The sequence below is a fragment of the Plecotus auritus genome (genome assembly GCF_963455305.1).
Source record: "Plecotus auritus genome assembly, chromosome: 13".
Taxonomy (NCBI): domain Eukaryota; kingdom Metazoa; phylum Chordata; class Mammalia; order Chiroptera; family Vespertilionidae; genus Plecotus; species Plecotus auritus.
Window position 1 is genome coordinate 16,272,080 of NC_137779.1, and position 22,719 is coordinate 16,294,798.

Genomic DNA, 22,719 nt, shown 5'->3' on the forward strand with positions numbered 1-22,719 from the left:
CTTCCCTCCTCTAACTTCTGCGTGTGTGTGTGTGTGTGTGTGTGTGTGTATGTGTGTGTGTGAGCTACTCCTCATTTTATTGTCAGGCACTTTATACCTATTTAATTCTCCCAATACTCCTTTTAGGTAGAGATTATGTCTCCATTTTACAAACGGGAAAAACTAAGATTTAAGAATTTAGTCACTTGCAAAGGTCATCTAGATTCTAAGTGGCAGAACTTGGATTAGAAACCCTGTTTGATCACCAACAGAGCTTAGGCTTTGGACTGCCTCCCTGACTCCTCAGTGGGACATTCCCCTCTTGTGTGTGTGTGTGTGTGTGTGTGTGTGTGTTTCAGGCTTGGTCTAACCTTTTAACCCCAGCCTTTACTCTCTAAGCTACATGATGGAAGGTGGCCACTCTACCTACTCCTTGTGCCCCCTATTACTGATAAAGTTAGTTTTGATTCTTTGTTCCATAAGCCTATATGTGAACGGTGTTAGAGTGGTCCCTACCATAAGTTCAATTTGCCAGGATGAGAGAGAGAGAGAGAGAGAGAGGATCCAGGAGGCCAAGCCAGCCAGAGTTTGTAGAGCTGTGGCATTGCCTGGGAAACAAGGAATGTGTGAAGCTTTGTGCTGAGGAGGCAGAGCCTTGCTGTTCTAGTAGCCACCAAAAAAGACAGATTAGCTAGCTCTCTTTGGAACAAAACAGGCTTTTTGTGGCCCTGGAGGAAGGCATTTTTTCTTTCCTTTTTCTTTTTTAAAGCTCTCCTAGGTAGCCCTGCTCTGGCTTGCTGTTGAGAAACATCAAATAGAAAGTGGAGATGGAGTCAAAGCCTTCCCATAGCCTCATCCTGAATGTTGGTTTTGCTGCCTGCAGATTTCTGTAACTGTGAGGAGTCACTCAGAGGAAGAGCATTCTGCAGAGAGATGATGTCTCAAAAGGTATGGGTTTGTTGGGAGAAACATGTGATCAGGGTGCAGGGTGGCACAGGGTCCTGGGTACATTTCTGTAAGGCAGAGGAGGTGCTCCCATTTCCATACTGGAAAACTGAAAAACATCAAAGCCTTTCATGCTGAGAGTAAATATCTGATTTCTGAATAGAATTCCAGCCCCCTCGGAAACTGAGAGGAACTCGGGCTTGTGTCCATGGTTGCTGAACGTGCCCTATTCAGCAGCTCTCCAGAGGAACAAAGAGGAGAAATTTATTGGCTTTAAAGTGATGGAAAGATCCAGTTTGCTGACCTATTTAAGCTGTAGTGAAGACGTTCTAGAGAACATTTCTGGAGTCCTGTTCTTCTAAAGCGTCAGTACTCAAATGAAAACAGATTGAAAAATCATGGAGAAGAAGCCACAAATACCCCCAACTCATGAAAGGCTTCATTGTTTTCCTTCTCCTGGATCCTCAGATGGTGTCCTCCCACCAACCATGTCCAGGGAAGGATTCACTCCCATCCTCCATCTCTCGCCCCGTCTCACAGACGGAGGGGCAGAAGTGGAAATCAGCTAGTCTGCTGTGTGAAGAGCACTCCAGGTTCCAGAAATTAGTAATGTTACTGGTGGAAATGGGGTCCTGCCACAAAGTAGCAAGAAAAGCATTTCCAGGAACCGACACATGGGAGGGTGAAGTGTAGTGGTAAGATTGGGGGACAAATAAAAGACTGCCTCTAGGTTCATCATGTCTTATCTCCATCCATCCCCCTGTGGAAGAAGTCCAGCCCTGTTTTCATCAAGCCCAGAAGGGCCAGGGTCCAGGGTCTGTGCCATTGGTTCAATCCATGCCAAAGCTTAGCCCCGTTCAGTCTCTGACCCCATCCAGCTGGCTTAGTCTCTGTTCCCAGCTGCGCTCCAGCCAATGATGCCTTGCTGTTCCCAGATGCACGCTTGGGGCCCATTCTTGGGCCCCCATGAATGCATGTTACAGAGAGAGAGAGAGAGAGAGAGAGAGAGAGAGAGAGAGAGAGAGAGAGAGAGAGAGAGAGAGAGAGGGAGAAGAGGCCTATGTTAAGCTTTGATTATATTATCCCGGTCCTTCATACTGACTCTCTTTCCCAATCCTTCGGGGTTGTGCTGTATCCTCCTCCTAACCAATCCTATTTCCTAGATTTTCTCGGGTTCTGTGTCCCTTATCCAATCTGATTCTTTTCCCAGGCTAGAGACCTCCCCTTTATGGTCACCATCTTCGCTTTTACTGCTGCAAGTCCTAACGTTCTGCTGCTGTCATCTGGTTTCTACTGCATATGTGCTTACCTCCCCCTGCACCATCTTGGCTTCTATTGGGCATGTGCCCAAGACGAATGCACTCCTCCTTCCCCGCACCTCCCAATTCTGCTAAAAGGTTGGATGAGATCAAGTCCCTGCTGCCAAGGATGTGTCAGTCGCCTGGGGAGCCTTTGAACGCTGTGGCTTTCTAGTGAATCAGGCTTATCTTCTGGTTCAACTCCCTAGTTTATTAGGCTTACTGTCTCATTCTATTTGCTCCCTTCCTTTATTAGTACTAACTAGCTACCTACACTAACCTCAGAGAGGTTAAGGAACCTGCTCAAAATCACATATTTTTTAAGTCTGCATAGTTCCAACTCAGCCTGTGCTTCTTTGTCTAATGTTCATACTATACTCCTGAAAGGAGTTGCATTCAGTCAGGCCCAGAAGTAAAAACCAGTATAAAAAAGGAAGGCTCTGAAATAAGATGTGAAGCCGAGGATAAGGTGGGCAAAAGGGACTGTAAAAAACAAAGCTTAATTAGCAAGAGAAAAATTGGGTTCCCAGTAGTGAGTTCAGGGACACTAAGAAGATAGATCGTCATACACAGGATTCAACATAGGAAGAAACACTACCTCCACCAGTTCACTAGATCCCCATTTCTTCTTGCCCACTTAAGGACGTAGATGCAAAAATTCTCCCATCTCTCTCCTCTATCATCAGTTTTCTCCTATTTATTGGGTAATTCCCATCAACAACAAAAAAAGTGTGCTACAATCTTAAAGAAAACTCCCATGATTCCATCTCTCCTTTTCACTATGTCTCTGCCCCTTTACAACAAGATTCATTGAGAGAGTTGTCTAAAATCACTCTCTCCAAATCCTCCTCCCTCTCTCTTAGTCTACCCCATCAGGCTTGGCTTTTGCTCTTAAAGAACTCCAAAAACACTGCTGTTTTTAAAGTCATCAATACCTCCACAGTGTTAAATCCAACAATCAATTCTCAGTCCTCATGTTATTTGATCTACCAGCAGGATTTAACACAAATGGGCTGTCCTCTTAAATGAAACATTTTCTTCACTTGCCTTTCAAAGTGTAACACTCCTGATTTTCTTACTTAGCTTACTGGCTAATTCTTGCAAGCTCTTTGCATACCCCTCTTCTTCTTCTCAGCCTCTTTAATATTGGGATACCCCTTCCCCCTCTCAGCCCCAGGGCTCAGTCCTTGGACCTGTTTTCTTATCGGTCTATATTTAGTCCTTTGGTGATTTTATTTAGTCTCATGGCTTTAAATAGGCTAACCGCTCCCAAATTTATATTTCTAGCCCAGAACTCTCCTCTGAATTCCAGCTACTTTTATCATACTACATTCTTGAATGTCAATTCGAAAAACAAAATTTAATCTATCTCAAACTGAACTCTTTATCTGTCCCCTTTCAAACCTACTCCTTCCACCATTTTCCCCATCTCAGTATATGGCAACCTTATCCTGTCACTGCTCAGGATGAAATCCCTAGAATTTTCCTTGACACGTCTCTCTCTGTCTCTGTCTCTGTCTCTCTCTCTCACACACACACACTCCATATCCAACTTCCACCAGGTCCTAAAAGTCCTGCCTCCCAAATATATCCAAAATCCAACTACATCTCAATATCTCTACCATGAATGACTTCCCCATCCAAGACATCCTGATCTCCTATGCAGATTCTTGGAATAGCCTCCTAATTGGTCTACTTGCTTAGGCCCCATTCAGTCTATTCTCAGTACAGCATCTAAAATGACTCGTTAGCATTTTAAATCACATTATGGCCCTCCTTTGCTCAAAACCTCCCAGTGGCTCCCCATCTCAATGCCACTCAGTGGCTTACAGTCCTCTATAATATCTATGACTCCCCACCCCTAAACTTTTGACCTTCTGTCTCAAAACTCTGCCTCTCTTACTCTGCACCAGTCACACCAGCCTTCTTGCTAGGCTGGGCCCAAACATCTGGGAGTGATGGTACTCGCTGTTCCCTGTACCCGAAACATTCTTTTATAAAACTCTCCCTTGGGGATTACAGGAGCTTGTTCCATTACCTCCGAAGACTTTGCAATGGAGTCTTTGCCCGAGAGTATCTCAGTGAAGCCTTCTCTGGTCATCCTATCTAAAACTTCATGTCTCCTCCACTGACACATTTTATTTTATTTTTTTCTGCTTTTTGGTACAGTCTCGATGTAAGACTACGGCGACCCATCAGCAGTTTCTTCAGACCGCCGCGCATGGCCGGGAACACTACCCAGCGGCCCCGAGCACACACTCGTTTCCGCCCGGTTCCTGACGCCTTCACAAGTCCCGCCCCCTCAGCGGAAGTGACGGACTAAGCGCGAACTCCGCCCTCACGCCTTATCCGCCCGCCCCCGGGTAGTCCGGAAGGGGCGGGTTCAGAGAGGCTGAGGGGCGGGGCACCCCACCCGGAAGTGGCGGTTAACCGCAGGGGGTTAGTTTAGCGTCCTGGGTAGAGTTTGAGTTTGGCGCGTTGCGGGTGCTCTCTCAGCGGTAGCGGGACCCGTAGGCCTCAGAAATAGGCTTTTCTCTGTCCTGGGACCCCCTCCTTATTCAGCGTCTTCCCCATAACCGGATACGGATTGGACTCTCCCTCAGACCCAGGTTCTCACCCCCGCCCCAGCCCCCGTTCTATCAGGCTGCTGCCGTCGGTCCTCCCAGTCTCACCTCGCTGTGCCACCCCTGGGTACAGTCCTCTCCGTCAGACCCTTCTATTCCCCATTTCTTCCGGAAGGCAATCTTTAAGCCTCCCCCCTCCTCCCTTATTCCTTCCCACTGCTTTTCCCTTCTTTCCTCTTACCTTCTTCGAGAATCCCCGTTCTTGCACTCTGTCAGGCTGCTGCCTTCTCCAAGGCTTCTCTCCGTCTAGGGGACTGTGGCTCATGGGTTAGGAAGCTGAGCTTTTAACGCGGTCGTTTGAAGATGATAAGCTTTTTCTTTCTCCTAACCAGGAGTCACAGATTTCAGCAAGTATGGCCCCCCTCAAGAAGCGTCGAAATACCCCAAAGTTGCCCCTGGCTTTAAACCCCCAGAAGAGCAAGGACGTGTTGGCAGTGCTGGCGGAGAGGAACCAGCCTGTAGTACCAGTTGGGGCATGGGTGGAACCTGCCTCACCACACAGTTCGGAAAACACAGCATATGTGAGTGTCAGTGGGAACCAAAATAGTGGGGTTCCTACCCCATCTTTCCTTTTTTTTTTTTTTTTGCCTCTTTGGTGCTTAGAATAACAGTCTGAGGATGCTATTTCTCTTTGGTCATAAAGAGATATACTGTATTCTTGCATTAGAGTTATAGAACAAATACGTGTGTATTTGTCAAAACTTACACACGTATACATGTATGTATTTCAGTTTACTTCACAAACTCTTGATTGCTTGTTACGCACAAGCAGTAGGCAACGTCTATATCTTCCAGACGTTCTGCAGTGTAATCAGGACCACCGTTGGCCACATTTCATGTAACATTAATTATCCGCTTAAAGTTTTTGATAAGTTTGAGAATGGAGATTCAGGCAGTAATAGAATAGAAGAGGAAAAGATGAATTCTGACCGGGATTCTGAGAAAGTGTATACCAATAAATTCCATGAGGACAGAGACCTTTATGTTCTGTTCATTCCTGGCCTGGTTTATGGTAGGTCTTCAGGAAATACTTGTTGAATGAATGAATGAGGAAATACAGTTTGTGTTGGTCCTAAAGGAATGGATCTGCTCTAAGTACAAGATGGTAGGGAGGAAGGAGCATTTCAGATGAAGGGAAACTTATGCAAAGTTTACATGTGTGCCTGTTTACATGATTAGACTCATACTAAGTAACACATGAGGATAATTTTGTAAGAAGATTTTTATAGTCTTTCACCAAACTGCTTCACTTCGCTATTTCTTCAGATTTTATTGTGACACTTAACACATTACATTCATAGTAAGTTGTTTACATATCTACTTTTCCTGATGGGGTGTGAGTTCCTGGATCACAGGGGGGGGAATCTTACTTATCATCACATTTCCATCTTTATCTTAGTTCCTAACAAATATGGGCATTCGGTAAGTATTTATGGAATGCACAGTGTGTGAAGGTCTTCTGAATGTATAGTATAGACAGGGTGCTGAGCATGAAGGTGAAAAGTATGAAGTACGTTTACTTAGTGGTCCTTGATATTAGAGGAGATATGAGATATGTTTAAAGTAAATGTTAAATAGTAATGCAGTGTTTATTTTGTTTACTTTATGTTTTTATGTATGTATGTACATATTCATTTATTTCTACTCTGCCTATTTCCAGAAAGGATTTTAAGAGTTTGGGTAATGTATAATTAAGTGCTAAGACTATGGTATTTAAAGAAGAAAGATAAGACTTTGTGAGTACTGATCAGGGACTCAAATTCGATAAAATGTTCCAAATTGTTTAGAATATGTATTGGGATTGAGCATTACACAGATATTAAGTACCTTTATATTCAAGTCTCTGTGTTATATACTACTAGAGGCCTGGTGCACAAAATTTGTGCACTTGTGGGGGGTGGGGGGGCAGGGTCCCTCAGCCTGGCCTGTGCCCTCTCGCAGTCCAGGATTCCTCACTCTAAGCTTACCGTCTGCCTGCTCGCTGCTCATTAGTGCTGCTGCAAAGGCAGGAGAGGCTCCCACCACCGCTGCTGCTGCACTCACCAGCTATAAGCCTGGCTTCTAGCTGAGCGGCGCTCCCCCTGTGGGAGCCCACTGACCGCAGGGGGCCAGCTCCTGCATTGAGTGTCTGCCCCCTGGTGGTCAGTGCACATCATAGCGACTGGTTGTTCTAATCGTTCTGCCATAATGGTCGCTTAGCCTTTTATTATATAGATAGAGGAAAGAAAGGAGAATTAAATACATTTCCTGGCCTCAAGGAGATCGTAATCTAATGAAGGAATCAAGAAACACTATACTCAGTTAACATTAATCAGAGGTACTAAGCATAACAGAGCTGAGAGGAAGAAAGGACTGTGGAAGGTACTAGGAGGTGGGTATTAGATGGTCTGGGAGACTGAGTAGGTCTTTACTAGATAGAGATTACAGGAGGGCATGCAGGGTTAAAAATGGAGCATAATTCTGAGTATGAAGGCATTTTAGAATAAGATATTTTGGTGAATGGTGAGCAATCTGGTGTGTCTGGACTGTTTCACCATTTTAGAAAATGTATAACATAAGATGGATTTGAATTGATTCATTAAGAATTAATGAAGACACTGTTTGTTCTCAGTTCAGTGAGAAATTCAGATTAGATTTGAGTATTCCAAATTCCAATTTTTAGTTTGTGATTTGCTTTTAAGTTCTCAGCACTCACTAGCTATGTCTAGATTATCACCTCTGAACTCCTGTGATTTCCTTACTCTACTGGGAATTTTAGATTATAGAACTGAGTTATTTTTTTTTCAGGATTGTTTCCTGACTTGTGTTTATAACAGAGCCCTATTGGGAAAACGGTTGACATTAAAGTTCATTTTCTATCTTTCATCTTTAGACTGCAGCATATATAGTTGAAGAAGAACTAAAGGAACAGTTAAGAAAAAAACAAGAAGCTTTGAAGCGTTTTCAGAGACAAGCCAAACACCGAGTAAATCAACGAATTAGGCTAAGAAAAAAGCAACAGCTTCAGAAGTCTTATGAAGAAGTAAGTTCAAAGTGAGCCCTGAGTAAAGAGTGAGTGGAAAGTGTGTGTTATGAGATAAGCTATTAGATAGTACCAGATCATTTTCTTTTGATTCCATGCTTTGTATAATCCGATTTGCTGGTGAAAGCAGTAAATTTGTATGTAGAGAAACCATGTTTTATTCCTGTGTTGTTCTGACTCATTTTTTGCTTCTACTAATTAAAAACAATGTTTTGGATTCCTTTTGGGGTTTGAATTCGGGCTTATGCTATTTTTTAAAATTAAATTTATTGAGGTAACATTGGTTAATAATATATAAATTTCAGATATACAACATAATTCATTATCTGTGTACTCTATTATGTGCTCACCACCCAAAATTTAGTTCTCTTCTGTTATCAGATATTTGACCCTCTCTGCTCATTTTGCTCTTTCTCTCTGGTAACTACCATTCTGTTGTCTGTTACCTATGAGCTTGTTTTTGTTTGTTTTGTTAGTTTGTTACTTTTTTGTTTGATATTCCACATAAGTGAAGTCATATAGTTTTTGTCTTTTTCCATCTGACTTATTTCACTTAGCATAGTACCCTCAAGATCATTCATGTTACTACAGTGGCAATTTTTTTTAATGTCTAAGTAATATATATATATCTCTCACATCTTTATCCATTCATCCATTGATGGACACTTAGGTTGTTTCCATGTCTTGGCTATTGTAAATAATGCTGTAGTAAACATAGGAATACATATATTTTTTGTGAATTAGTGTTTTTATATTTTTCATGTAAATACCCAGAAGAGGAATTGCTGGGTCATATGGTAGTTCTATTCTTAATTTTTAAAGGAATCTCCATACTGTTTTCCATAGGAGCTGCACCAATTTACATTCCCACCAACATGTACAAGGGTTTCTTTTCTCCATATCTTCTCCAACACTTTACTATTTCTTGTCTTTTTTAAAATAGCCATTCTAGCAGGTTTGAGGTGGTATCTCATTGTGGTTTTGATTTGCATTTCTCTAATAACTAGTGATGTTGAACATATTTTCATGTCTATTGGCCATTGTATGTCTTTCTTGGGGAAATGTCTGTTCAGATCCTCTGCCCATTTTTTTAATCCAATTTTTGTTGTTGTTGTTGAGTTTTATGAGTTCTTTATATATTTCGGATATTAACCCCTTCTTGGACGTGTCATTTGCGAATATCTTTCCATTTGGTGGGTTGCCTCTTTGTTCCTGACGATTTCTTTTGCTGTGCAGGAGCTGTTTAGTTAGCTGTAGCCCCAATTTCACTCTTGTTTTTCTTGCGTTTGGAGTCAAATTCACACAAAAAAATCTCTGAGACCAATGTCTGGGAACTTAATTTTTTTTCTATGTATTTTGTTGTTTCGGGTCTTAGATTCAAGTCTTTATTCAATTTTAAGTAATTTTTGTGTATGATGTAAGATAGTGGTCTAGTTTTATTCTTTTGGATATGTCTGTCCAGTTTTCCCAGCACTGTTTATTGAAAAGACTTTCCTTTATCCATTGTATATTTTTGGCTCCTTTGTTGTAAATTAGTTGCATATATAGGTTTATTTTGGGGCTCTCAATTCTGTTCCATTGGTCTGTATACCTGTTTTTCTGCCAAGACTATATTGTTTTGGTTACTATAGCTCTGTAGTATAGTTTGAAGTTGAGGAGTGTGATTTGTTTATTATTTCTAGTAGTTTGTTGGTGGAGTCTTTATTTAGGGTTTTTGATATATGTAATCATGTCATCGCAATTAGTGACAACTTTCTTTCCTTCGAATTTGGATGCCTTTAATTTTTTTCTTGCCTTATTGCTCTGGCTAGGACTTCTAGTAATATCCTATCTAATAAAAGAGTAATATGCAAATTGACCATCACTCCAACACACAAGATGGCTGCCCCCATGTGGTCAAAGATGGCTGCCCCCATGTGGACACAAGATGGCTGCCACAAGATGGCCAGCAGGGAAGGGAAGTTGGGAGGGACCAGGCCTGCAAGGGAGGGCAGTTGTGGGTGATCAGGCCAGCAGGGGAGGGCAGTTGGGGTGATCAAGCCTGCAGGGGAGGGCAGTTGGGAGGGATGAGGCCTGCAAGGGAGGGAAGTTGGGGGTGACCAGGCCTGCAGAGAAGGGCAGTTGGGTGGGACCAGGCCGGCAGGGGAGGGCAGTTAGGGGTGACCAGGCCTGCAGGGGAGGGCAGTTAAGGGCAAACAGGCTGGCAGGGGAGTAGTTAGGGGGTGATCAGGCTGGCAGGCAGAAGTGGTTAGGGGCAATCAGGAAGGCAGGCAGGCGAGCAGTTGGGAGCCAGTAGTCCTGGATTGTGAGAGGGATGTCCCAGATTGGAGAGGGTGCAGGCTGGGCTGAGGGTCACCCCCCCCCAGCCCCCGTGCATGAATTTTGTGCACCGGGCCTCTAGAGTTGAATAATAGGTAAGGTGGGTATCTTGTCTGTTCCTAATCTTAGAGGAAGAGCTTTCAGCTTTTCATCATTGAGTATGATTTTGACCGTGGGTTTATCTTATTGGCCTTTATTATGTTGAGGTACTTCCTTCCTATACTCATTTTTTTAGGTTGTTTTTTTTATCATAAGTGTATGTTATAAGTTGTTAAATGCTTTTTCTACATCTCTTGAGGTAATTACATGATTTTTTTTTTATATTTAGAATTAGGCAGCTGGACTCAGTTAAGATAAATCCCAATTTCGTTGGCAACACCCAAAGCATCATAGTCAGGAGCCAGTCGAACATATGCCTTCTTCTTTCCATCAGGCCTGATCAGGGTGTTGACCTTGGCCACATCAGTGTCATAGAGCTTCTTCACAGCCTGTTTGATTTGGTGCTTGTTGGCCTTGACATCCACAATGAACACAAGTGTATTATTGTCTTCTATCTTCTTCATGGCTAACTCCATAGTCAGGAGAATTTGATGATGGCATAGTGGTCAAACTTGTTTCCCTGGGTGCACTCTTCTGAGGATATTTAGGCTGCATCCAGAGCCTTAGTGTCTTTGGCTGTCGGAAGGTGGGTGACGTGTGGACACCTTTCAACACTGCTCTCTTTGCCTCCAAAGCCTTTGCTTTGGCTTTGGCTTTGGGAGGGGCAGGGGCTTCCTTCTTAGCTTTCTGTGCCATCTTCATAAAAAGGAATTACATGATTTTTATCCTTCATTTTGTTAATGTGGTATATCACATTGATTATTTTGCGGCTGTTGAACTATCCTTGCACCCCTGGAATGAATCCCAGTTGATCATGGTATATGATGGTGTAGATGTTTAACTTGCTGTAGATGTAAGGGGATATGCAAAGGGATCTTCTCACTTCTCATGATGCTCACCTGGCTTATGCTTTTTTTTTTTTTTTTTAAATATATTTTATTGATTTTTTACAGAGAGGAAGAGAGAGGGATAGAGAGCCAGAAACATCGATGAGAGAGAGACATCGATCAGCTGCCTCCTGCATGCCCCCCACTGGGGATGTGCTCGCAACCCAGGTACATGCCCTTGACTGGAATCGAACCTGGGACCCTTCAGTCCGCAGGCGGACGCTCTATCCACTGAGCCAAACCGGTTAGGGCTGGCTTATGCTTTTTCATTAGCAATGTGATCTTTGGGCTAATGACAACTTCTCTGGACTGTAGTTTCTCCACCTATAAAGTGGGGATATAATACTTATCTCATAAGACTGTTGTGAGAATTAGATGAGATAATGTAAACTATTAGCACATAGTAAGTGCCTGGTAAATGTGTTTTTGCCAGATTTCTGCTACCTCCCTCTGGAACCAATTTTAAATCTTTTGGACAGCTTATAGACATTATTTGATTGTATTGGGTTGGGGTGGAATCTCACTAGAATCATGTCACTCTTTCTTCCTTGTGTAGGCAGAAGCAGAAGAAGAAGATACTGTAGCTATGCTGCCTTCAGAGCTAGGACACTTAACTTCCAAAAGAACAAGTGTTTTTCCAAATAATTTGCTGCTGTTGGAAGTGCTTGGTCATCTCCTTCCCAGAAGCTTGATGATGGAATAGAAGATAGAGAGAATCAGAATCAATTATTACAACATGCCCTGGCTGTAAGTACATATTTATTTTATATCTACAATTTTTTTTAGATGTATGACATATTAGGATATGAAATAGAGATGAGGAGGTATCACATTCAACTTCACTTTTTCTCACCTTTTTAAAAATCTTTATAAAGTGGGAAATAGTGGGATGATGTTTATTTTAATATATGTTAAAAATATCATATTTATTTTTGGTAAGACAATTTAGAATCATCTTATATAAGGTGCCAAAGTGTTAAAGTTCAAAAGTTATTAGAAAGAGCTTTGGCCAGGTAGCTCAATTGGTTAGAGCGTCATCCTAATACGCCAATGTTGCGGGTTTGATCCCTTGTAGAGCACATACAAGAATCAGTCAATGAATGCATAAATAAGTAGAACAACAAATCAGTGTTTTTCACTTTCTCCTTTCCTCCATCTTTCTCAGTTTGTAGCATATGGACAGGGTGATCCTAACCTCTGTTGCAAAAAGGTTACTACATATATGGGGGATTTTGTGTGTTCATTTTTTTGGTCGTTTAATCTGATTCTCATAATAAATAGTTCTAAAACTCAAGTATTAATATAGGAAAGTCTCAACACATTCAGAGGTTCTTTTTAACTGTAACTTTTATTTAGTGATTCATTTTATATACCTATTTCAAAATTAATCACCATCAGTAGATTCATTCACTTGAATCACTTGATGCCATCAGTCAACTCTATTCATAGTATGCCTCAGCTTTTGTCCAGTTGATATCATATATTTCAAGTCTGCTGTGGGAATTATTCTTCATCTTACCACTTAAAAACTGTATTCCTAGGGATAGTGAGAGGAAAGCAAAATGTGGAAAATGATGTTTTTGTGAAAATAAAAGTTGTGTAACTGCTAACGTGTTTGGTCACAGTATGAAGCAAATCCAATTGTGTTATTAGAATAAATAGGGAAAGCTTTATAAGCACATGTTATGTTGAAATACTTAAAAACATTTTTTTCTTTATCCAAAACTACAACTTTTTCTTTGTTTGGTTTGTAGTCATCATTTTGATAATCATTTTTGTTTTCTTTTATAAGATTATGAATAATTTGTTGAGCAACTACTTATTGAGCCAGGCACTGCATACAGTAAAAGGGATAGAACATTGATTAAGACAGACACAGTCCTTGCTTTTATGGCCCTTGTAGCTATAAATCCCACTGAAGTAAGGATTTTATTTCATCTGGTGGGCTAATAGATCAGTCCACCAGATGAACTGTTTGTTCAACATTGTAGGGATACTAATAAAATGTGAAATAGGCCCCTTTGTGGGTTTATATTTACATGTAGATATACAAAGCTAATAGACCCCAATTTAGTAGACATTAATATAGAGATACTTGCTGTATTTGGTGATAAAGTTGTGTTTTGGCAGTTAAAAAATAATTTAAATTCCAAAGGAATAGTTAGGGAAGAATTCCTGGAAAAGGTGGAATTGAGCTGTATATTTTGAATTGTTAAGCTGAATTGAATTGGTAAATTCAAGAGAATTTTGAGATAGGAGGGACAGTTAAAAGTCTGGAATATGTATTAAGCTTGATATATTTGGGAATAAGTGATAGAACCTTTCTAATGCTAGTTTATAAAGGAGAAAACAGAAAATGAGGTTAGGTAGAAGGAAATCAAGTTATGAGAAGCCTTAAATGTTTCAAAAATTTTAAAAGTTTTTATAATACTTTTTTTCTTAAAAGATGAACCACTAAATGTTCAGTGATTTAAACCAGCAGTCACCAACCAGTAGTCCGTGGGCCACTGGTGGTCCCTGAGGTCCAAAAGGTTGGCAACCGCTGAAAACTACTTCAAGCCTATAAACTTTTGTCCACACCATACCGTGACAATAGATACTGTTTCTGTTGCAGTTTTTATCCACTAGATGTCACTAAGAGGTAGACAATGAGACTGTTCAAGCACAGCCGCCTTTAGTTTATCTAGAACTGGTTGAGTAAATAGTGGATGTAATTCTCTTTCTGAATGTAAGTGTACTTTTCAATTTTCTTATGATTTTAGGATGAAATAGTTTGACATCTGGGGTGTATTTCAAAATAATGTAAGGGTGAAGTGAAGTAGGGCGTTATAAATAAAACAAGATTGGCCAAGAGTTATAGTATTCTGTCTACTTCTATATGTGTTTGAAGTTTCTAATATATTTGAATTTATTTACATTTTACATTAAGTGTTAGAGAAGAAAAGACATTATCTAGTCCAGGGGTGGGCAAACTTTTTGACTCGAGGGTCACAATGGGTTCTTAAACTGGACCGGAGGGCCGGAACAAAAGCATGGATGGAGTGTTTGTGTGAACTAATATAAATTCAAAGTAAAGGAGCGGAGGGGAGAGCAAGAGAACCCTCCGCTCTTTCGGCTCCGCGGGCCGGATAGAAGAACCGAACGGGCCGGATCCGGCCCGCGGGCCGTAGTTTGCCCACGGCTGATCTAGTCTAACCTTTCTCTAAGGAATTCTTTTTATAATGTTTCAAGTATACATATGGCCCTCTAATTTCTGCTACAACATTGCCACTGTTGATCAACTCACTTTTTAGACTTTAATTTTTAGAAGGTTTGAAGTAATTACAAATATTTTTTCAATACATTGAGTAAAAATCTATAATTTTTACTATTTGGGCCTAGTTTTGTACTCTCAAGTTATAGAATATAATATACCATGGTGATCTCTAAGAACACATCAAGTATTTGATTATAGCTATCATTTTTCTCCTTTTGGATTTTTACATTCCTTGACTCTACTAGCTTTTGATGTCTGCTGGCATTCCTTTGCTTGTGGCCACATCATACCAATCTGTGCCTCTGTCTTCACATCACCTTCTCTTCTATGGGTCAAATCTTCCTCTACCTCTTTTTTTTTTAATTTTTTTAAATTGATTTTTAGAGAGGAAGGGAGAGGGATAGAGAGAGATAGAAACATCAATGGTGAGAGAGAATCATTGATCAGCTGCCTCCTGCACGCCCCCTACTGGGGATCAAGCCTGCAACCCAGGCATGTGCCCTTTACCAGAATTGAACCTGGGACCCTTCAGCCCACAAGCCTATGCTCTCCAGGGGTCCTCAAACTTTTTATTTTTATTTTATTTTTTTTTTTATTTTTATTTATTTTTTTTTTATTAAGGTATTATATGTGTACATATCTTACCATTGCCCCCCCCCACCCCACTCCCATACATGCCTCACCCCCCAATGTTTTGCATCCGTTGGTTACTCTTATATACATGCATATAAGTCCTTCAGTGGTTCTCTTATTTCCCCCACCTCTCCCTAACCTTACTGCTGTAATTTGACAGTCTGTTTGATGCTTTACTGCCTCTGTATCTATCTTTTTGTTCATCAGTTTATAAATGTTCTTCATTATCCCCAAATGAGTGAGATCATGTGGTATTTTTCTTTCATTGACTGGCTTATTTCACTTAGCATAATGTTCTCTAATTCCATCCAGGTGCCTACAAATGGTAGTAATTCCTTCTTTTTTATGGCAGCATAGTATTCCATTGTGTAGATGTACCATAGTTTTCTGATCCAGTCATCTGCTGACGGGCACTTAGGCTGTTTCCAAATCTTAGCTATGGTAAATTGTGCTGCTATGAACATAGGGGTGCATATATCCTTTCTGATTGGTGTTTCTAGTTTCTTAGGATATATTCCCAGGAGTGGGATTACTGGGTCAAATGGGAGTTCCATTTTCAGTTTTTTGAGGAAACTCCATACTGTTCTCCACAGTGGCTGCACCAGTCTGCATTCCCACCAGCAGTGCACGAGGGTTCCTTTTTCTCCGCATCCTCTCCAACACTTGTCGTTTGTTGATTTGTTGATGATAGCCATTCTGACAGGTGTGAGATGGTATCGCATTGTCGTTTTGATTTGCATCTCTCGGATAATTAGTGACTTCGAGCATATTTTCATGTGTCTCTTGGCCTTCCTTCTGTCTTCTTTCGAAAAGATTCTATTTAGGTCTGTTGCCCATTTTTTTATTGGATCATTTATCTTCCTTTTATTAAGTTGTATAAGCTGCCTGTAGATGTTGGAGATTAAACCTTTATCAGTGATAACATTTGCAAGTATGTTCTCCCATACAGTGGGGTTTCTTGTTGTTTTGTTGATGGTTTCTTTTGCTGTGAAAAAGCTTTTTATTTTGATGTAGTCCCATTTGTTTATTTTCTCTTTGGCTTCCATTGCCCTAGGGGCAGTATCAGTGAAGAAGTTCTTTCGGCATATGTCTGAGATTTTGCTGCCTGTGGATTCCTCCAGTATTTTTATGGTTTCCCGTCTTATATTTAAGTCCTGTACCCATTTTGAGTTTATTTTTGTGTATGGTGTAAGTTGGTGATCTAGTTTCATTTTTTTGCATGTATCTGTCCAATTTTCCCAACACCATTGATTAAAGAGACTGTCTTGACTCCATTGTATGCTCATGCCTCCTTTGTCAAATATTAAATGCACATAGTGGTTTGGGTCGATATCTGGATTCTCTATTCTGTTCCATTGATCTATAGGTCTGTTCTTGTGCCAGTACCAGGCTGTTTTGAGGACAGTGGCTTTGTAATACAGCTTGAAATCTGGTATTGAGATCCCTCCTACTTTATTCTTCTTTCTCAGGATTGCTGTGGCTATTCGGGGTCTTTTTTTATTCCAGATGAATTTTTGGAGAGTTCTTTCTAGGTCTGTGAAATACGCCATTGGTATTTTAATGGGGAGTGCATTGAATCTATAGATTGCTTTGGGTAGTATGGACATTTTAATGATGTTGATTCTACCAATCCATGAACATGGTATGTTCTTCCATCTGTTTACATCTTCCTCTATCTCTTTTTTCAGTGTCCTGTAGTTTTCCGCATATAGGTCTTTTACCTCCTTGGTTAGGTTTATTCCTAAGTATCTTAATTTTTTTGGTGCGATGGAAAATGGGATTGCTTTTTTAGTCTCTCTTTCTGTAAGTTCACTGTTGGTGTATAGAAATGCCATAGATTTCTTGGTGTTAATTTTGTATCCTGCTACATTGCCGAATTCATTTATTAAGTCTGTTAGTTTTTTGATGGAGTCTTTCGGGTTTTTTATGTACAATATCATGTCATCTGCAAATAAGGACAGCTTTACTTCTTCTTTTCCAATTTGGATGCCTTTTATTTCTTCTTCTTGTCTAATTGTAGTGGCTAATACTTCCAGTACTATGTCAAACAGGAGTGGTGAGAGTGGGCATCCCTGTCTTGTTCCTGATCTTAGGGGAAATGGTTTTAGTTTTTGCCCATTGAGTATGATGTTAGCTGTGGGTTTATCATATATAGCTTTTATGATGTTGAGGTATGATCCTTCTATTCCCACCTTGTTGAGAGTTTTTATCAAGAAAGGGTGTTGGATTTTGTCAAATGCTTTTTCTGCATCAATTGATATGACTATGTGATTTTTATCTCTCATTTTGTTTATGTGATGTATCACATTTATTGATTTGCGGATATTGAACCATCCTTGCATTCCTGGGATAAACCCTACTTGGTCATGGTGTATGATCTTTCTGATGTACTGCTGGATCCTATTTGCTGAGGATTTTGGCATCTACATTCATGAGGGATATTGGCCTGTAATTCTCCTTCATTGTGTTGTCTTTATCTGGTTTTGGTATTAGGGTGATGCTGGCTTCATAGAAGGAGCTTGGAAGTGTTCCTTCCTCTTGAATTTTTTGGAATAGTCTGAGGAGGATAGGTTTTAGTTCTTCCTTGAATGTTTGGTAGAACTCTCCTGTGAAGCCGTCTGGCCCCGGGCTTTTGTTTGCCGGAAGCTCTTTGATGACTGCTTCAATTTCTTCCATAGTTACTGGCATGTTGAGCTGTTTAGATTCTTCCTGATTGAGTTTTGGAAGGTTATATTTTTCTAGGAATATGTCCATTTCCTCCAGGTTGTCCAGTTTGTTGGAATAGAGTTGTTCGTAGTATTTTTTAACAATCCTTTGTATTTCGGCGGGATCTGTTGTTATTTCACCTCTTTCATTTCTGATCTTGTTTATTTAGGTCCTCTCTCTTTGCTTCTTGGTGAGCCTGGCTAGAGGTTCATCAATCTTGTTTATCCTTTCAAAGAACCAGCTCTTGGTTTTGTTGATCTTTTGTATTGTTTCTTTGGTATCTATGTCGTTTATCTGTGCTCTGATCTTTATTATTTCCTTCCTTCTGCTTACACTGGGCTTTTCTTGTTGCTCTTTTTCTAACTCTTTGAGTTGTTGGGTTAGGTAATTTATTACCCCTGTTTCTTGTTTTTTGCAGTAGGCTTGTAGAGCTATGAACTTCCCTCTCAAGACTGCTTTCGCTGTGTCCCATAGATTTTGGATTGTAGTGTTTTCATTGTCATTTGTTGTCATGATGTTTTTTTATTTCTTCTTTGATCTCTCTGGTAACCCAGTCATGGTTTAATAGCATGCTGTTTAGTCTCCATGTGTTTGATTTCTTTGGGTTGTTTTTATTGTAGTTGATTTCCAGTTTTATGCCACTGTGGTCTGAGAAGATGCTTGATATGATTTCTATCTTCTTGAATTTGAAGAGACTTTGCCTATGTCCCAACATATGGTCTATCTTTGAAAATGACCCATGTGCACTTGAGAAGAATGTATATTCTGTGGCTTTGGGGTGAAATGTTCTGAAGATGTCAATTAATTCCATCTGGTCTAGTGAGTCATTTAGGATTGATGTTTCTTTGCTGATGTTTTGTTTAGAGGATTTGTCCAATGGTGATAGTGGGGTATTAAAGTCTCCTACTATGATTGTATTGCTGTCAATCTCTCCCTTGATATCCTCCAGGAGTTTTTTTATGTATTTGGGTGCTCCTGTATTGGGTGCATATATGTTTACCAGAGTTATTTCTTCTTGTTGGATTGCTCCCTTTAGTATTATGAAATGGCCTTCCTTATCTCTTGTTATGTCCTTCAGTTTGAGATCTAATTTGTCAGAAATAAGTATTGCTACCCCAGCTTTTTTTTCAGTTCCATTTGCCTGGAAAACCTTTTTCCATCCCTTCACCCTCAGTCTGTGTGCGTCTTTTTTTCTGAGGTGGGTTTCTTGTAGACAGCAGATATATGGGTCGTGTTTTCTTATCCAATCCGTTACCCTATGTCTTTTGATTGGGGCATTTAATACATTTACATTTAAAGTTATTATTGATAGGTACTTATTTGTCGCCATTCCTATTCTTTACCCCTGTGTTACTTCTTCGCTTCCTGTTTCTTTCTTTCTTTCTTTCTTTTTTTTTTTTTTTTTTACAGCAGACCCTTTAGCATTTCTTGCATTGCTGGTTTGGTGGTAATAAATTCCCTTAGTCCTTTTTTGTCTGTGAAGCTCCTGATTTCACCTTCAATTTTGATTGACAGCCTTGCTGGGTACAGTATTCTTGGATTCAGACCCTTCCTTTGCATGACTTTGTATATTTCATTCCATTCCCTTCTGGCCTAATGAGTTTCTGTTGAGAAATCAGTTGCTAGTCTGATGGGGGTTCCTTTGTATGTAACTTTCTGTCTCTCTCTTGCTGCTTTTAAGATTCTTACTTTGTCGTTGGTGTTTGCCAATTTAATTATAATGTGCCTTGGCGTCGGTCTTTTGGGGTTCATTTTGCTTGGGACTCTGTGAGCTTCTTGGATTTGTGTGGGTTTTTTCTTCCCTATATCAGGGAAATTTTCTGTCATTATTTCTTCAAAGAGGTTTTCTATTCCTTGCTCAGCTTCCTTTCCTTCTGGAACCCCTATTATGCGGATGTTGTTTTGTTTCCTGTTGTCCCAAAGTTCCCTTAGACTCTCCTCCTGCCTTTTAATTTTTTTTTCTAGAAGTTGCTCTACTTGGATATTTTTTTCCATCTTGTCTTCTAGCTCACCGATGCGGTCCTCTGCTTCTTCTAGTCTACTCTTGATGCTTTCTATTGAGTTCTTTACAGCAGCGATGTCATTTTTCATTTCTTCTTGGTTCTTCTTCATTTCCTCTTGGTTCTTGCTCATATTGTCGAATTTGTCTTCCATTCTTTTCAGCCACCTTATGACCATTTCTCTGAATTCTTTTTCTGGAAGGTTGCTTGCCTCCATTTCGTTTACTTCCTTTTCTGGTGATGCCTGCTTTTCTTTCATATGCGGGCTGTTTCTTTGTCTCCCCATGGTCTCTCTTCTCCGGGTGTCTGGTTATGTAGTTCTCTCTCTCCTTAACCCAGGCGAAATCTGACCTTTCCGTGGTGGAGTGTAGAGCTCCTCTGAACCCGTGTGTTTGTGCCAATTGGGGAGCGTTGTTCTCGGTCCTCAAACTTTTTAAACAGGGGGCCAGTTCACTGTCCCTCAGACCGTTGGAGGGCCAGACTATAGTTTTAAAAAAAACTATGAACAAATTCCCATATGCACTGTGGGCCCGGGACGAGTCGGCTGCTAAGCAGGACAGGCAGCGGCACCCGGTGGGCCGCAGTTTGAGGACCCCTGCCTGAGCTAAACTGGCTAGGGCCTTCTTCTACCTCTTATAAGGATACTAGTGACCCAGCGTGTGAAATTGCGTGGCCCCGCCCGCCTCCCCGCCTTGACATCCTAACCTCTCCATCCAGAGCTTGAGTGTGCCTGACCCCGCCCCTAACCCCTCTGGCCTTCTCTGGCCACTTCAAGCCCCGCCCTTGGTCCCACGAGTTGCCTCGGGCTGGTCCTGCCTCCTACACCCAGTCTCCAGAGCAATGCGGTGGCTCTGCACCCCGTCATGGCGCCAGAGGAGAGTGTGGAAGCCTCATGCCTGCTGCGGAGTTTCAAGCGCCACTTCCTGGTGGCGCGGGTGCTGCACTCTTTCCCCTGGCAGGTGGGTGGCAGGTGCGCTGAGTGCGAGCAGTGGGTGGCAAAGGACTGGTGAGGGGGCACTACGGGCTCTCACCCCTGCCCTCCCTGCCATGGGATGGTCCCACTTCCTCCGGGCACCACCCTGCTTCCGCCCTGTCTCCAGAGCAATGTGGTAGCTCTGCCCCGCCAAACAGGCAGCCTCCTGCTGAACGGTGGTATGGCATGAGGGCCTCACAACCATTAGCATATTAGCTCTTTATTACATAGGATGTGTGATAGCATTTAGGGCCCATCTGGATAATCCAGTATTATTTCCTCATCACAAGATCTTTAACTTAATCACATCTGCAAAGGCACTTTTTCCTTATAAAAAAACATTTAAAAGTTTCAGGTATTAGGACCAGATATCTTTGGGTGGCCATTGTTCACTCCTCATAGCAGGTCATTGAAAGGGCCTTTGGGTTGAGGTTTGATGAAGGGTTTAGATAATGACAGAGAAAAAAAAATGAATATAATATATATTCCAACTGCTGGGCCAGTTGAAATTCCTGCGTATGGGACTAAAATCAATCTGTGGCTCTAATAGAGTTTTAAACTAGATGGGAAATGAAAATTATGTATCCTCATTTAAATCTGTTACATTGTGCAGGGCAATAACATGCACCATATTTGGCAATGAGTAAAAGGAGGCATATTCGCCGGTTGGTGTGGCTCAGTGGCTGATCATCAACCCATGAACCAAGGGATTGCCGGTTCAATTCCTGGTCAGGGCACATGCCTGGGTTTCAGGCTCGATTCCTGGGGGGGACATGCAGAGGTAGACGATCGATGTTTCTTTCTCATTGATGCTTCTATCTCTCTATCCCTCTCCCTTCCTTTCTCATAAAATCAATTAAAAAAATTTTTTTAAAAGGAGACATATTCATGGCTTTGTATTTTTTTATAACCTCAACTGCACATATACCTCTTTTTGCATTTTAAGTAACTGTTGTGATCCCTTTAGCCACTCTGTGCTAACCAAATGTAGAAATCTCCCTCCTAGTAGAATAAAGATTGATGTTTCAAGCAGATTTCTCTGGTTAGAGTTATAGACATTCTAGAAGCAAGAACAAAACAGAGGTGATATGTGCTATAAGGAAACTAGGCTGGTTGTGAGAGTGTTTTTTATCCCTACTTCACTATTAGTAAAAATCACAACAGTATTATTTACTAGAGGCCTGGTGCACGGAATTCGTGCACAGGTAGGGTCCCTAGGTCTGACTGGCGATCAGGGCTAATCTGTGGGGCAACCGGCAGGGTGATGGGGCCCCTGCTTGCACCCACTTTGGCTGGGTTGGCACCGCCCACTCACCAGCCTTGCCCTCGGCCACCGCCGCCAGTCACCTCCCTCTGCGGGGCAACTGGTGGGGCGATCGGGGGGCCTCCACTCACACCGGCCTTGGCTGGCCTGGCGCCGCCTGCTCACTGGCCCCACCCTCCACCGCTGTAGCTTGTCGGGGCCTGCAGGCTGTGGGCAGCTCCTGCATTGAGCATCTGCCCCCTGGTGGTCAGTGCACATCATAGCAACTGGTCATTCCGCCATTCAGTCGATATGCATATTAGGGTTTTATATAGATAGATATCTATAAATCAGAGTCATGATTTCCCTTCAAGTGAGAACTAATCTCATTAAACTTTTACTGGTTGGGTTAGAACTGGTCCCTGTTTTGCCATAATTTCACTGCGTGCCACAGGGATATGCTTTTCTTCCATATGATATATAATGCTTAGCCTAAATAAAAGGTACTTCGTTCATTTTTGTATTTTCCTTTAAGGAACATTCTATACAGATTTGTGAAATATAAAGTAGGCTGTGCTTCTCTGAAAAAGAATTAAAAATAGGTGCTTACTGAAATTACTAGGTAGAGATTAGGAATGAACACAAAGTCAACATACTTGGTATTAATACTCATTATCAGCTGTTACTTAGAGTACTTAAAACTAATTGGTTCTGTTGAGATGTTTGAGTTTGTGT

General features: G+C 41.3%; 1 protein-coding gene across 1 annotated transcript in view; it reads left to right on the forward strand.

Moving 5' to 3' along the window:
* CCDC15 (coiled-coil domain containing 15) overlaps nucleotides 1-22,719 on the forward strand; it is a 63,484-nt gene that overhangs the window by 1,723 nt on the left and 39,042 nt on the right. Inside the window, 6 exon segments of the mRNA XM_080650743.1 lie at nucleotides 749-927; nucleotides 4,392-4,585; nucleotides 5,179-5,367; nucleotides 7,719-7,868; nucleotides 11,736-11,814; nucleotides 11,817-11,920. Coding sequence (XP_080506869.1) covers nucleotides 5,200-5,367; nucleotides 7,719-7,868; nucleotides 11,736-11,814; nucleotides 11,817-11,920 — 501 coding nt within the window. The 5' untranslated portion in view covers nucleotides 749-927; nucleotides 4,392-4,585; nucleotides 5,179-5,199.